The sequence below is a fragment of the Misgurnus anguillicaudatus genome, chromosome 2 (genome assembly GCF_027580225.2).
Source record: "Misgurnus anguillicaudatus chromosome 2, ASM2758022v2, whole genome shotgun sequence".
NCBI classification, from domain to species: Eukaryota; Metazoa; Chordata; class Actinopteri; order Cypriniformes; family Cobitidae; genus Misgurnus; species Misgurnus anguillicaudatus.
In genome coordinates, this window is record NC_073338.2 from 45,026,959 (window position 1) to 45,041,339 (window position 14,381).

Here is a 14,381-nt window from a genome sequence, read left to right on the forward strand (position 1 = left end):
CATCTGGCTCAGCGTCAACCAACGCGAAAGACATTTGAATCTGATAGTAATGTCACGTCACTGAACATTCTACCCATATGAGGATAAGGTTAAATTATTATTTAAATCAAAAGGATGAAAATTTTATTTGTAACCATGAATAGAAAAATAAAACAGAGGGGGCACAAATCAGATCTGAGGGGGCAATGCCCCCTTTTGCCCCCTCGTGGCGCCGGGCCTGCAGTAAATAACATAAATTTAAATCTACGGTAAATTACCGGCAACCCAGCTGCAATGACATTGTAATTTCTATGGAATTTTTTTACAGTGCAGCTATAAAAAAAGAGTAACACTAATGACATCCAAAAAAATCTTATCTCAAAATTCTTAGATATATCATGATATTTTAGACATATAAGGTAAGACATCTCACAAACCTTTTGCCTTCCTTCACTGCACTTCTTTCACTGACCTCTTGACCCATAAAAACTTCAAAGAGCTGATGCATTGTTTCAAAATAAAAGTGCTTTGGGTAGGGCGACACCAATGACATAAATTTGGGGGACAAATATTTATTTGATATTATTCATATTAATAGTGTATTTTTACCATTTCAGTGTTGTAGTAAATTCATACAGGATTAAAGGTAAATGTAAATTTGATTTGTTTTACAAAAAACATGGTTTTAAATAATATGTACACAGTTCAACTTCCATGTATGATCAAAGGGACAGGGCGCTTTTCAGGACCAGACATTTAAAAAAAAGAAAAAAAAAAGAAAATTACATAAATAAACTCATCATTTTAAGGACAGTCTATATTTATTAAATATATCTCATTAGGGTATTATTGGGTCAAATTAAATGATTAAGGGGTCTGCAAAAGCAAGGGACAAGCATTTCCACCTTTTTTGTAGAATGACCCAGATGCCTTTATCTAAGAGGCTGTGTACACCTTGTATTAAGATGCGCTTTGGTCGTGATGACGTAAATATAGGTGTAAATGGGGTGTAAAACATCCACTTTTAGCCACATTCAGAGGTATTCGCAAATTGCATTTGTCCGGTTGCTTTTGTGGTGTAGACGCACATGTGGTCGAATGTGTTCGAGCAGCCACAATACACTGCCTTCACTCTCCTTATTGATGTGAAGTGTATTGATCACAATGTTTTAACGTAGGATACGAGTTTTAGCGCGAACACACAGTATAAAGCGGTATCTTTAGGCATTCATTAATAAAACTGGAGCAACGATCCGCCTCTTATTTTTTTGCAGATTGCGAGTGTTGGAAAGTTGCGTGAGCTTATTTTCATAAATTGCTCTGAAATATCAGAGAAAGCTCTCATATTCACGTACAAAAATTGGAGTCATTTTAAACCCTTAATTTTTCCAGTCATGTTTAAATGTAAAAATCAACAGTCAAGAGTCCAACTAAATCAGACACTGATCACCATAATGTTGACTTCAAAGGAAACAATAAAACATCAACGTGTGCTACACTGTAAAAAAAATCCGTAGAAATTGCAGCTGGGTTGCCGGTAATTTATCGTAGATTTACATTAATGTTATTTACTGGCAAGAGTTTGTTCAAAGTTAAATGAACATTAAACATTTACAAGTCTTTGTCTTTACAGAGTAAAACTAAAAAAACAGCATCAAGCAAAACATTCTGGGAAACAAAATCTGAAGCAAAAAACAGAAAAAGGTTGCTGATTATTTCTGATTCACAGAATGCTTTGCATGAGGCTGTTTTTGTATAGTTTTATTCTGTGAAGATAAAGACTTGTTAATATTTAACATTTATTTAACTTTGAACAAACTCTTGCCAGTAAATAACAAAAATGTAAATCTACGGTAAATTACCGGCAACCCAGCTGCAATAACATTGAAATTTCTACGGAATTTCTTTACAGTGTATAGGTAAACCTTTGTTATTTCTCTGTTTTATATATTAGATCGTTTATACACATATGAAACAAACATAACATATGTTTATGTTTTCTACATAAGGTTCATTTGTGCTTATTCAAATGCTTATGCAGACAAACTTAGTGCCCATACTTCTAACCCATATGGTGCATACATTGGCTTCACCAAGAAATGTTTATTCAATTTTTTTGTAGTTGTTGTGGTTTCTAATGGTCTTTTCTCTTTTTTCTTTTCTTGTTCCACTTTACTGATTCTGTTTATTAACAGCAGATGTTTATCATTAATGGTCAATCATTACTTCTTTCATCTTTTCATTATCTCATTAACTTTATCACTTCTTCAACACAACCACACCCATACTTGGCTTTGGTTTAGTCCACATTGGCTTCGGTTTCTACATAAGGTTCATATGAGCTAAGTCAGATGGGGCCAGCATCAAACCTGTGGACAAACCCACTTAGGGCCCATACTTCAAGCCCATATGATGCCTACATTGGCCCCACCGAAAAAGTGTTGGCTGGGTTACAGGACATAATTGTTGTATTATGTGACAGCATCATATATCATTGTGGGTTCCATGTATTTACTTGTAACATTCATTTATTGTAATTTTAAAGACTATCTTCAAAATGTATTTCTAAATGTTTCTTTACGTTTCTATCACTAAATTATATTTGTATTGCAGTGTCAGTGTTACTGGGTTGCTGGTGACGGAGGCACACATGTTACTACAGAAATCACTGACGGATCCACACTGCACTGTGATCATTAAAAGGTTTGTGTGCTTGAAACTATAGCTGTGATGTTGACAGCTGTAATTTACTCTATGTCATGATAGTATTGGGAAGCTCATAACTGTGACCAAAACCACAAAAAGCATGTTTGTGTTGTGGATAGGAATTATTTTGCAGAGAAAAATTTAATTACACAATTTACATTTATGCATTTGGCAGACACTTTTATTCAAAGTGACTTACAGTGCATTGCAAATCTGTTAAGCTAAAATAAAATATTTGATTATTGAATATTTGGGATAATTTTGTATAAAATGATTTTATTTTAAATTTCCCATTTACATTTCACACGCAAGCTATGTAGCAATTTATTATTTGCAAATGGAAATTTTAAAGCATTTAAATGCATGTGATGTTATGTTTGTTTCTGATTCTTTATAAAGACTTAAGTGTAGTACACCTACCCACCAGTGTACAGAGAACTGGAGTCACATCTGTCATGAGAAAGAGGAGATTTGCTTTAAACCAAAAGTAGTAGAAAAGTGAGTATATTTTAATGCTTATAATTTCTTAGTACTGACTTAGTTTAGTGTTTATTTTAAGTCACATCTGCATTTGCATCCATATGTGTGGATTAAAAAAGCACATTTTACACAGATTTCTTTCTGTTCTCTAGGCTGATCATCCCTGAACTCACTAGTATGAATCCTCACACACATTCTGTCTGTGAGTGTTGTGTTGACATAGTTGATTCTGATCAGTGGGTTCAGGTTAATCCATCAGTCTGTAGAGATGAAGGAGAGTCAAAGTTCAGGATCAGCACTGAGCCGGGTCATTACGAGTGCATCAAAACCAGATTGCGATGGGTTTGTGATTGTGATGTGACTCTTCAGTATCATACAGTGGACGGACGTTCCCTCACTGCAGAGCTGGAAAGACTTCAGTATGAGCGAATTGGTCCTGTGATTGATGTGACGGTGATCTCTGGGAAACTGAAGGAGGCACATCTCCCTCATTACGCCTGTTTAGCAGAGTCTGACCCCTCGCTCAAAGATGCTGTGAAGGTCCTCAGCCAAAAAGATGAAGGGGTAGTTTTACGTACTGTTGAGCTGACCCGCTTTCATGCCAAAATAGTCAAACCGTCATTTTCCATCACAACTCTCGTTATAAGTTGGCTAATGCAATGGGAGGAACACTGCGATCTTCTTCTTTACATGCGATGTAAAAGTCCTCTCATACTTCATGTCTACTTCTTTCCATTGAATGATAATTGTTCAAAAAAAAAGGTTGAGCAGAATGAAAAATCAAGCCTTCAGATCAGCCATCCCAGACCTAACAGGCCTTTTCGGATGAAAACACCTCATCTTCTCGAGGTTCTTGATGCTTCTGTACATCCCATCGAGGGAATTTCATTTCAGAGAGACATCCACCCAAACTTCTTCAAGGTTAAGCAGGATCGAGATGGTGATGTAGAAATGACTCTTATTAGAGAAGAGGATCGCACTACTGTGTGGAAAGCAACAATTTGGAAAAATGAACTTCCAAGGCAAATTCAAAATGAGCCACAGTGGCATCGTAAGATTGATACAGATCAGTTTGTTCATAACCACTGGTCAAAGCTTGTTAAAGGAGTTAAATGTGTGAAGAGTATTGCAGATAAGCTGCGTGAGCAGAAAATAATTAAAGATGAACTGTACTCACAAATCACACATATGAATTTAACTAGTCAGGATAGCATGAGAAAGATCTGTTCCATTGTGGATTCAGGTAGTAGGCTTGTCAAAGACAAATTTATCTCTATTCTTCAGGAAGAGGAGCCCAACCTTTATGAAGAACTGATGTGTCCTGATTGAGCTGAATGTAAAACAGCAACTACAGAGAAGACATATGAAAGCAGGTTCTTCAATAAATAAGAAAACATTTCATAAAGTAATGTATAAATAATTTTTCCCTTTTGGTTTTAATTTTGTGACATTTGAAAAAATGAAACGGTTGTCTTATAGTTCCACATTTCATACAAACTAATGTGTTCTGAATGATGATTTTATTGCGTTACAAAAGAAAGATAAACATAGGAAACCGGCTCTATGGGTTACTCATATTACTATACTGTATTGTATAAAAAAACTTTTAAATAATGTTTATTATTGAATCATGTTTGAGTTGGAAAAATATACAGAAATTTAAACAAAAACTACAGCAAAACATTTTATGGTCTGATTAAGTCTTGTCCTAGTTTTTTTCTTATAGTTTCTGCATGGTTGTAAATTAATTTTTTGACATTACAAAAAGAAAAGACTTCTTATAGGTACAAACCTTATACTAAAAGGTAAATCAAATATTGTTAAAATGTTAAATTCATATAAACAAACCTGCAATTTGTATAATACATTTGTGATTAATTGCAGTGTTCATAAATACAAATGGCAGCACATCCATAAATTGTGGGGGAGAGAAAAACATAATAATCTTCTTTTCACAGAAATGGTAAAAAAGATAATTGAAATGGGCATATTTGTGTGTGTGTGTGTGTTTTGCAGCAGTATGACAATGTGATGCTCTGCTGTTGAGGTCTACAGCACAATCCAAACCTACATTTTACTACTGTGTGTATCCCTGTCATGCGTAAATACGCCCAACCATTCAAACGGCTTTCGTTTTCAAAAGCAGAAATCCTTTAGATCTTAATGTGAAACTGTTCAGACAAATCCGTCATATGTGATAAAGATAAAGTTCTAATTTGTTGGACAATTTATTTGTTTGTTGGCCATAAGTTTGTTACAGCAAAATTTGTGAATTTTTGTTGTTTGTTTGTTTCATCCATTAGTTCATGTTAGGGAACATTTTGTAAAGTGTTACCAAATTATGAAAGAAATATATTTATATAATCTAAATCGTGCAATTTTAACTCACACACAGAGACCGCTGGTAAAAACCTGACAATCCAGAAACTGGACAGCTAAACAATAAACTTTTGACAGCAATAAACATGACAACATTCGTGTGACAAAAAACATACACGCACAGAGGAAAAAAACAACGCTTTGATTGACACGTCGTAAAACAAGCTCCGGACAGCCGCTGTCCTAAAGCTATAAAATATGACAGTCCAGAAACTGGACAGCATTTGCAGCTTTTGATTGATAGTCCCGCCCCCTGTCAAAGAGGGTCATAAATCAATCAAATTTGACAGATGGTGGGTTACTACTTACTACTGTCCAAAGCACAGCCCAGCCCAGCAAACAGTTAGTGAGTCCAGGACCTATGAATGCTCACCCTTAACGGCAGGAGTGTGGGCAGGGCTCTCCTCGACATCCTCGAGGACTCCCACTCCCACGCCGGCTCATGCACCTGGCCAGGGGAGAGGACTTCCGGGATCTCTGCCTGTGGTGGGCACAAGCTCCGCGGTGCTTGATGGTGGATGACTGATGTCTGGTTGTGGAGTTGGCTGGCGATGTCCTCCAGGATGGCATTAGAGTTCGCGCAAGCCATCACTCACTCCACAAAGGCAGTTAAGTTTCCTTCCAAACTCATTCAAGCTTACTCTGTAGAACACACAGAGTGTGCTATCCAGATAATGTGTCTGGCGTACCACGTTGATGAAGTTGATGAACAATCCCTCTGCTCCAGGCAGAGGAGGATAACGTCAGGAAGGTCCATGTGTAGGGGGAAATTAACTAAACAATGAAACAAACGGAAAAAATAAACACTGCATTGGAAACTAGGACGCCATTAAACTTGATCGGTTTGGTATTCTGCCACAGTATTACTCACACAAAGGACAACGAGATATTAAAAACTCCCCTCCAAAAAATACCTGGGTCCGTAAGGACTAGGCCCAATAGACCTCTAACAGATGGTGGTTTGTTGAAATTGAAACTCAATTGTGATGTCAATTGGTTTTTTCTCTCTAAGTGCTATAAATGGGTCCCCAATGCTTCTATCAACCTAGAAAACATGAAAAAGAACAACCCAGTAACTGTTTTGTTGAACCATTCTCTGCAAGCATATGAAACATTAGGTTGTTAATATTTCACCTGTTTGTGACATAGGTAGCGAATCTTATTACAATAATACCACCCCAGAAATGCATTATCCAACCACGGCACTGTCATTTAGTGCAGAGAGAAAGAGAGAGAGAGAGAAAATTATTGAAAGCACAATTCAGTTCCAATTTCAACAAACCACCATCATTGTGATCAGTGTTCGCATTTCATCAGCTCATTTGTATTTTAAAGGATACACCGCAAAATGGCACATTTTAACACGCTATAATAAATCATTTGTGAAGTATTTTGAGCTAGAACTCTACATACGCACTCTGGGACCAAAGTTTAATTTTAAATCTTTAAAAAAATCTCATAATATGACCCCTTTAACACTCTGATCTCCTGGAAAGAGCTGTGGGAGATGGAGGCATTCAGGGCAAGCTTTACCTTCAGGGCTGCCTACAATGTCCTGTCTTCTCCTGCAAACCTAAGCCAGTGGTATGCCGAGGACCCTGTGTGCCCTCTATGCCCAAGTTTAGCAACACTGAAGCACATTTTAGTGGGATGCAAGATCAGCCTCACCCAAGGCCGTTACACCTGGCAGCACAACCAGGTGCTGAAATGTCTTGCTGCAGTGTTGGAAAGTCGATGGACAAGTGTGAATGCCCTTCCTCCCCCATCATCCCAGTGGCAGCTAACACCATTTGTTCGGGACGGTGAGGGTCAAGCCAACCTCACCACCATAAGATCACACTCTGGTCAGCTGGGCAGAGCACGGGACTGGAAGCTGTTAGCAGACTTGAACAAGAAACTCTGCTTCCCATCTGAAATTGCAGCCACCAACCTGTGACCAGACCTTGTTTGTGGTCAGCCTCGCTCAAGCTTGTCTACATCATCGAGCTCACCAGCCCTGAGAGGGTGTAGTGGAGGAGGCCTATGAACGGAAAAGGTTGAGGTACGCTGAACTTGCAACTGATGTACAACAACAAGGCTGGAAAATGAAGGTACGCCCAGTGGAAGTAGGTTGCAGAGGCTTCATAGCCACCTCAACATCCAGCCTACTCAGGGAGATGGGAGTGCGAGGAAAGGCCCACCGGCAGGCAGTTAAAGCCGGTGGCTGTGGGTGAAGAGAAAAGACTCTGCCTGGGTCTCACTTCAAGTGAGTTGATGGGACCTAGAGAGTGGCCTAGGAAACTGGGATTCACTGCTGAACCCTCTGGAGGTGTTGTGGGCCTATCAGTGAAACATCCAGGAAGGAGGGCACCCACTTCCTGCTGAAAAAAACAGCATACCAGCAAGACCAGCATATGTTGTGTTTTGGTGCTGGTTTGCTAGTGAACACCAGCTAAGCCAGCATCAAACCAGCATCAGCACCACCATTAGCACCAGCTAAACCAGCACCAAACCAGCATTAGCACCAGCTAAACCAGCATTAGCACCAGCTAAACCAGCATTAGCACCAGCATCCCATGCTGGTCATATATGTTGTGTTTTGGTGCTGGTATGTTGGTGACCACCAGCTAAACCAGCATAGACCAGCATAATTCCCATGCTGGTCCATGCTGGTTTGATGCTGTTTTTTTCAGCAGGGTTGACAACCCAAAGTGTGTCATCACTCAACTGACCAGCCCACGGAGTCTCAACGATGCCTCAGGTAAGTATTAAGGAATATCAACATCAAGTCTGTCACGGCCGGGGCGGACCCGAATTTACCAAAGGTCACGCCCCTCTCAAATTTTCCACCTCGAGGAGGTTCCCAAGACCACCCCAATGACCAGACAGACGAGTAAACTACAATTTAAAACAAACTTTATTTAAATATTTAAAAGAGGAAAGGGGAAAGGGCAATTAAAACTAATGTGGCTTCTTCTCGCCTTCAGGGCCGCTTGGGACAGGGACTAGGGACAGGGGCTCCTTTATGGCTTTGTCCTAGTATCCGTGGCGCCCTCCGCTTCTTCCTGGAGGCAGAATCAAGAAAATACAGTTGGTTATTTGCTTCGGTGCGGTACACTACTGGTCTAATCTCTGTTCGTCTCTCTCCTCTGCTTTAGGTTTTTCCCGAGGCCTACTATGTCTCCCGACTCTGAACCAGAGGCCCGAACGAAGTGGTCGGTACTGCTGTGAACAAGGGTAGGTTACACACTACCAAGGTGAGTTACTCACGGAACTTGAGGTCCCCGCCCTCCTCAGGACGTTCACTGAAACTCAGAGGAGTGGTTGGCCAGATCGACTCCGTTCGTTCTTTTTTCTTCTTCAGACGATACTGGAAGCAGAGATAGTTAGCATGACACTAAGTTACTTACAGCACTAGGGGTCTTTGTTCACGGTGGAGCATTCGCTGGGGCACAGGTAAGGGGTTGCTGTCAACACAGGTAGGTATCACTACACAACGGTAAGTTACTCACACGGCCTGGGCGTTGCACTCACTTCGGACATTCACTGGTACACGGGGAGGTGACTCACACAATTCACACACTTCGCTCTTCCTCAAAGCTTTGTCTTAGACAAGGGAAAGTGTCGCAACACACAGGTAAGTTACTCACAGCACTGGGGGTCTTCGTTCACGGTGGAGCATTCGCTGGGCCACAGGTAAGGGGTTGCTATCAACACAGGTAGGTATCACTACACAAAGGTAAGTTACTCACACGGCTTGGGCGTTGCACTCGCTTCGGGCATTCACTGGTACACGGGGAGGTGGCTCACACAATTCACACTGTTCGCCACTGTCCGCTCTCTAGGGGAGTGGAGCTCTCGCTGACACACCGGGGCAAATAGCTTTATTTCCTTCTCTGTAGGGCTCGGGCCACAACGTGTGTTATCGTCTCACGACTCGTCCGGAGCCGGGCAGTCTGGTCGCTACAAGCACAGCATACACACAGCAAGCATAGCGTAAACACCAATGATAAGTGAAACTCACCCACAGCACTCTTATACACACTTCACGTGATTTTCAATGGACTTGGCCGCCTGGCCTCGGATCCCTCGTGAGGGTAGTTGGGCGATGTTCTTGCCACCGAGGAGAATAGGTTGATTCACAATGATAATACTCACAGCCCCGATATGTTCTTTATTACTTCTCTGGCTCATCCACGCTCTCTGTACCCGCAGGGCCAGCTGACCTGATGGCAGACGGTTTTCCCAACCGAAGTGTCTCGTCCGTGCTTCCGGTCGATCCGCGGCTCGCCCACGCTTTCCTCTTCGGTGGGGCCAAGGACCTTAAACACACATAAAACATACACCAAGCAACTCCTTTTCTGGGTACTTCACATAACACACAACGGTGGTTACTCACTCTTCGTTGTCAATATATTCCTACATCAATGGACTCAATGACTCTGTATCTGCCCACTCACGAGTGAAATCGCCCAATAACTCTTCGCCCGGTCGCCTTCCGTCTCTTATTTCCCCAAGGGACTCGATCAAGGCCAGCACAAAGCGTCTGCACAGCAGTAACACAGCGCACACAAAGTACACCAAAAGCACCCCGTTTGATGTCTTCAAAGGTCTTTTTATACTCTGCCTCTCTTCCTTATTGGCCTATCAGCAACCCCTGCGTAAATCACTCTCACCTGTGCGTAATCGGGCTTGATTTCGTGATCGGGGAAACCCCGGAAATTCCGGTGTTCAGAGTAATCGTCCGGGCGGAACCCCCGTCGGGCGGAACCCGTCTTCCACACTTTTGGTTCCGCCCTCACAGATCGTCACCTGTGACAAGTCCTATACAATAGACCAGTGTTGTTGGGTAATTGCGGTAGATAGTTTGCCACTGTATGCCACTGAACCTGCATTAACAACCTGGCCTTCGTCAAACGGTTGGTGTGTATGGTCAGGTTGTGGTGCGATTGTGGTGTTAGAGATTGAGGTTAGGTAATGTCAAGGGTTTATGTACTGAGTTACAAGAAAGGAGAAACCTCAGGAGATGAAAGGGCTGAGGAGTAGTGTGGCAGAGGGTCACTCAAATGACCATTCCACAGAGTCTCATCGGTGCCTCAAGTATGCATTAATTTTGATTTGATAATTTGATTTGATAAACTTTATTAATCCCAAAGGGAAATTTTAGGGCTGCACGATTAATCGTTTTTAAACCGAAATCGCGATGTGAATGGATGCGATTTTCGAATCGCAAGAAATGCGATTATTTCGATTCAAAACTATTAAAAATAACAATCATCTAGTACGCAGTTTTTGACAGTTCGCTTCATGCGCATTTTACGTTTGATGCAGTTTAGACCAATAGAGTGCATGAACACTGAGGTGCTGACTACACGTCATCACACCATTTGGAAAACATGAGCGCGAGCAGCAGTTCAACTCCTCAATAAAGTGTACGGCCATATGATTTCCGCGATGCGGAAAACACGGACAGAATCGCGAAATGCATACAAATGGAATTAACTGCACAACGCGGAATGTCATGAAGTTGGCAGATTTTGGATTCAGTCATTTTAAAAACGCATTATAACTCATTAACCGGCAAATGAAAGGACAGAAATGCGCGAAAACATTTCGGTCAGGGGATCTCTGGATAATCCGTAATTCGTTTGTAATTAAAAAACGAAAATACCGCTTTTCTGTTTTTTGTTTCAAAACGAAAAACCAAATAACCGTTTTTGGTGTCAGAATAAAAAAACGAAAAACCAATTAAAAACGTCCCGTTTTTCGTTTTTTGGCGATCATTTTATCGTTATTCTTTTTTGAACAAAAAATGAAGAGTGTCTTTGAACTTCAGTCAATTCGTTTTTCGTTTATTGCAAGTGGTGCCCGCTGCATAGCCAAATGGGCGGAGCTGGAGCTCTAGCGAGGCGTGGCACCCTCGCTGGATCTAGTGGGCGTGGCAGCATCAAGTGCGCAGGCGCAGATAGAGTTTGTTTAAACTTCCTGTACAGCCTGTATCAAGTACTCCGGAGTATTGCACGGGAAGAAAACGGTAATTTAAAGATAAACTGAGCTTTAATATGTATATTAAATCTTAATCTTACAATTATCGCTGTCTCGACGTGATTTTCGGGAGGAGTTTCGCGTTAAACACTAGATAGCTAATGTGCTAACATTCTCCCGTCCACCACAAGTGGTACGTAGTGTTTTTATTGTAGTTTTTATTTTTTGTATTCAAATATTTGTTGAACCTGCACTGGTGCACCAGACAATACTTATGCGAGGACAGGATCTTCTGCTGTCTATATCACGGTGCCTACTGTAAATAAACATTTACACGAGCTCTGAAATCATGCAGTTCAACAAAAAGGTATGTGTGTGAATTAAATATTTTAATTATACTGTGTGTGATAAACATCATGTTTGTTGAACCTTTCTGTTTGTGCACGTCATAGTAATATCTTTCTTGCATTTAAAACTAAAAACATACTGTTCATTTAATATTTTCTTGTGTTGTGAAACCTTTGGGATGTCTGAATTTAAACTACTTTATTTCAGTTGTTATAATAGTTTTTCTACGTAGCATTACTTATGACAAGTTAAAAACATGTATATAAATACTCTTTATGTTGTGCTCTTGAGCAAGGTGATTCATCACGAAAGCTGTTTATATGCAATGCACTGTACAAAACATGTAAACAAGACAATGATGCTAATTTATTCTTTCTATGTTTTAGATTTTATCATCATCAAGCGTGTTCTCAAGTCCAGACGATCCCACACTTTCACTGCTGTTACCGTACATCAACATTTTTAAATGTGTAAAAATCCAGCCTCTGGACAACCTTCCATTGGCTGCAGCACCACCTTCATCCCCAGCATCAGCATCCCCGTCTTTATTTCCCCTCGACATTGGAACATGTCTGTACTGATTTTGAGGTACAGCTTTTTAACTTCTTGCTGCTTGTAAACTTGTTTAAATATCTTTAGTGGAGTATTAAGAAAGAACAAAGTACACAATTGTCACAAATAACCCACTGAGGGTCAGTTAAGTAAACCAAGTACACGTTTTTAACAAAACTGTAAACAAACAGAAAGACTTAACTTAAAAAAAAAAAAAATCCCTAGATGTGACAGCTATATACTGTATTAATTGTATATAGTCTAATTCTATAGTTAACAGTGTGCCCCTCTACAGCTAGGAGGAATTGATTGTGGGGTATTTATGTTGATGGTAAGTGGTCTTTTATTTGCTGTACACCTGTCTCTGTGTACTAAACACAGCATTTGTTAATATTGTTTTGTTTTTTGTATGCACTCTATGTTATGACTGTGAGTAAACATAAAAAAAGAACGATTAAGATTTTCGATTGCTATCTTTTGCCAGTCTGACACACCAATAATCATGAAGTGGTGGTGCTCAGTTAATTTAGACATTTCCTCTGACAAAGTATGATATTAATAACTATACTTATGATAAAACCTCCATTCTGTGCATTTCCAGTATGCAGACAATATATATAAATAAAGCAATGCATGCCTAAAAACATTCTAATGTTTGTCTCTTCGTACAGTCAAGTCCCACAACAGTCTCACCCAGAAAGTAACACATGCAGATAACATGAAATTCACTCCACCTGAGTCAGATGTCATGGAGATCACCCAGACACCAGAGGAAGATGTATGTAGCAGGAATGTTTATGTACTGATTGACTTGTTTAACTTGTTAATGTGTGTATTAACCTTTCCTCTTTCATGAATTTGTTTATGAGCAGTACATCATTTTTAATTATATTATTATTGGAATTCTTATATAGCACACAGGACTCAGCGATGATGAGAAACATTCAGCTGACCTGTGAGTGGCTAAAGGAGACCACTTGCTGGGAAGATGAGCTGCAAAAGATCTAAAGGATGATGCCCTGTTGGCTATAACAATGTTGGACTTGTTTATAAACACCATGTTTTATGAGGGTGAAAGGAATGAAGAAAAAATGTTGACTCCCTTCCCTTTAATATTTTAGAGAAGAGCAGGAAATATATGAGACAAAAGAGTTATTCGTGGGTTTTGTTTACACAAAAAACCCTGTCTTGTGAATCTACTAGTGGGGATAGACTAATGTAAATATTGATTTTTTTGATTGGTTCTGTAAAATACCATTTAACGTTTGTGTGAACTGTAAAGTGTTGTGTTCTTAAAATAAATGTATAATATTTATTATTGTATCTTATTATACCATTAAAGTCTTGTGTTCTTGAAATATTCATGATATTATTTTATATCTTCTTATTATAACATTTTATATAGATTTCTTTTATGTTAGATGCATATTTTGCTAAATTTGGGTTAATAGAAACCAATAAATACACTTGTAGGACAGTGGAGTACAACACTTGTACACCTGAGTATGTGACTATTAAATTACATTTATCTTCTACAAAAATGTAGTTGAAGCGAATGCTTCACTAATGTCAAAGCACATTGTATATCCTCTACTGTGGTAAGTCACATGTTTGGTTTTAGACTACTTGTCTGTTTATTCATTAAAAATAGCATAATGCATAGCCTATCACATAAAGGTTGAATCTTTTCAAAGTTACAGTCAAAATTTCATTTAAATTTGCAATATCATTTTTACACCATATGCTTTCACATTTACATACAATAAGGGCAGGTAACCTAGTCTTATTTATTATTATTATTATTATTATATGTATTTATTTATTTATTTATTGAATTAATCAGATGATTTCGTAATACAACAAGGTCGTATTAAACATTGGTCTTTCTGTTTGTTTACAGTTTTGTTAAAAATGTGTACTTGGTTTACTTAACTGACCCTCAGTGGGTTATTTGTGACAATTGTGTACTTTGT

General features: G+C 39.5%; 1 protein-coding gene and 1 long non-coding RNA gene across 2 annotated transcripts in view; both read left to right on the top strand.

Moving 5' to 3' along the window:
- LOC129443418 (NACHT, LRR and PYD domains-containing protein 1 homolog) overlaps positions 1–4,861 on the top strand; it is a 32,491-nt gene extending 27,630 nt beyond the window's left edge. Inside the window, exons 12-14 of the mRNA XM_055203889.2 lie at positions 2,593–2,682; positions 3,085–3,183; positions 3,318–4,861. Coding sequence (XP_055059864.2) covers positions 2,593–2,682; positions 3,085–3,183; positions 3,318–4,494 — 1,366 coding nt within the window. The 3' untranslated portion in view covers positions 4,495–4,861. The remainder of the gene's footprint in view (positions 1–2,592; positions 2,683–3,084; positions 3,184–3,317) is intronic.
- A 6,272-nt stretch (positions 4,862–11,133) lies between these two features.
- Positions 11,134–13,985, top strand: LOC141350638 (uncharacterized). Its single transcript, XR_012358778.1, has 5 exons — positions 11,134–11,875; positions 12,243–12,444; positions 12,689–12,739; positions 13,080–13,186; positions 13,323–13,985. It is a non-coding gene; the product is annotated as an uncharacterized lncRNA (long non-coding RNA).
- The last annotated feature ends 396 nt before the right edge of the window (positions 13,986–14,381 follow it).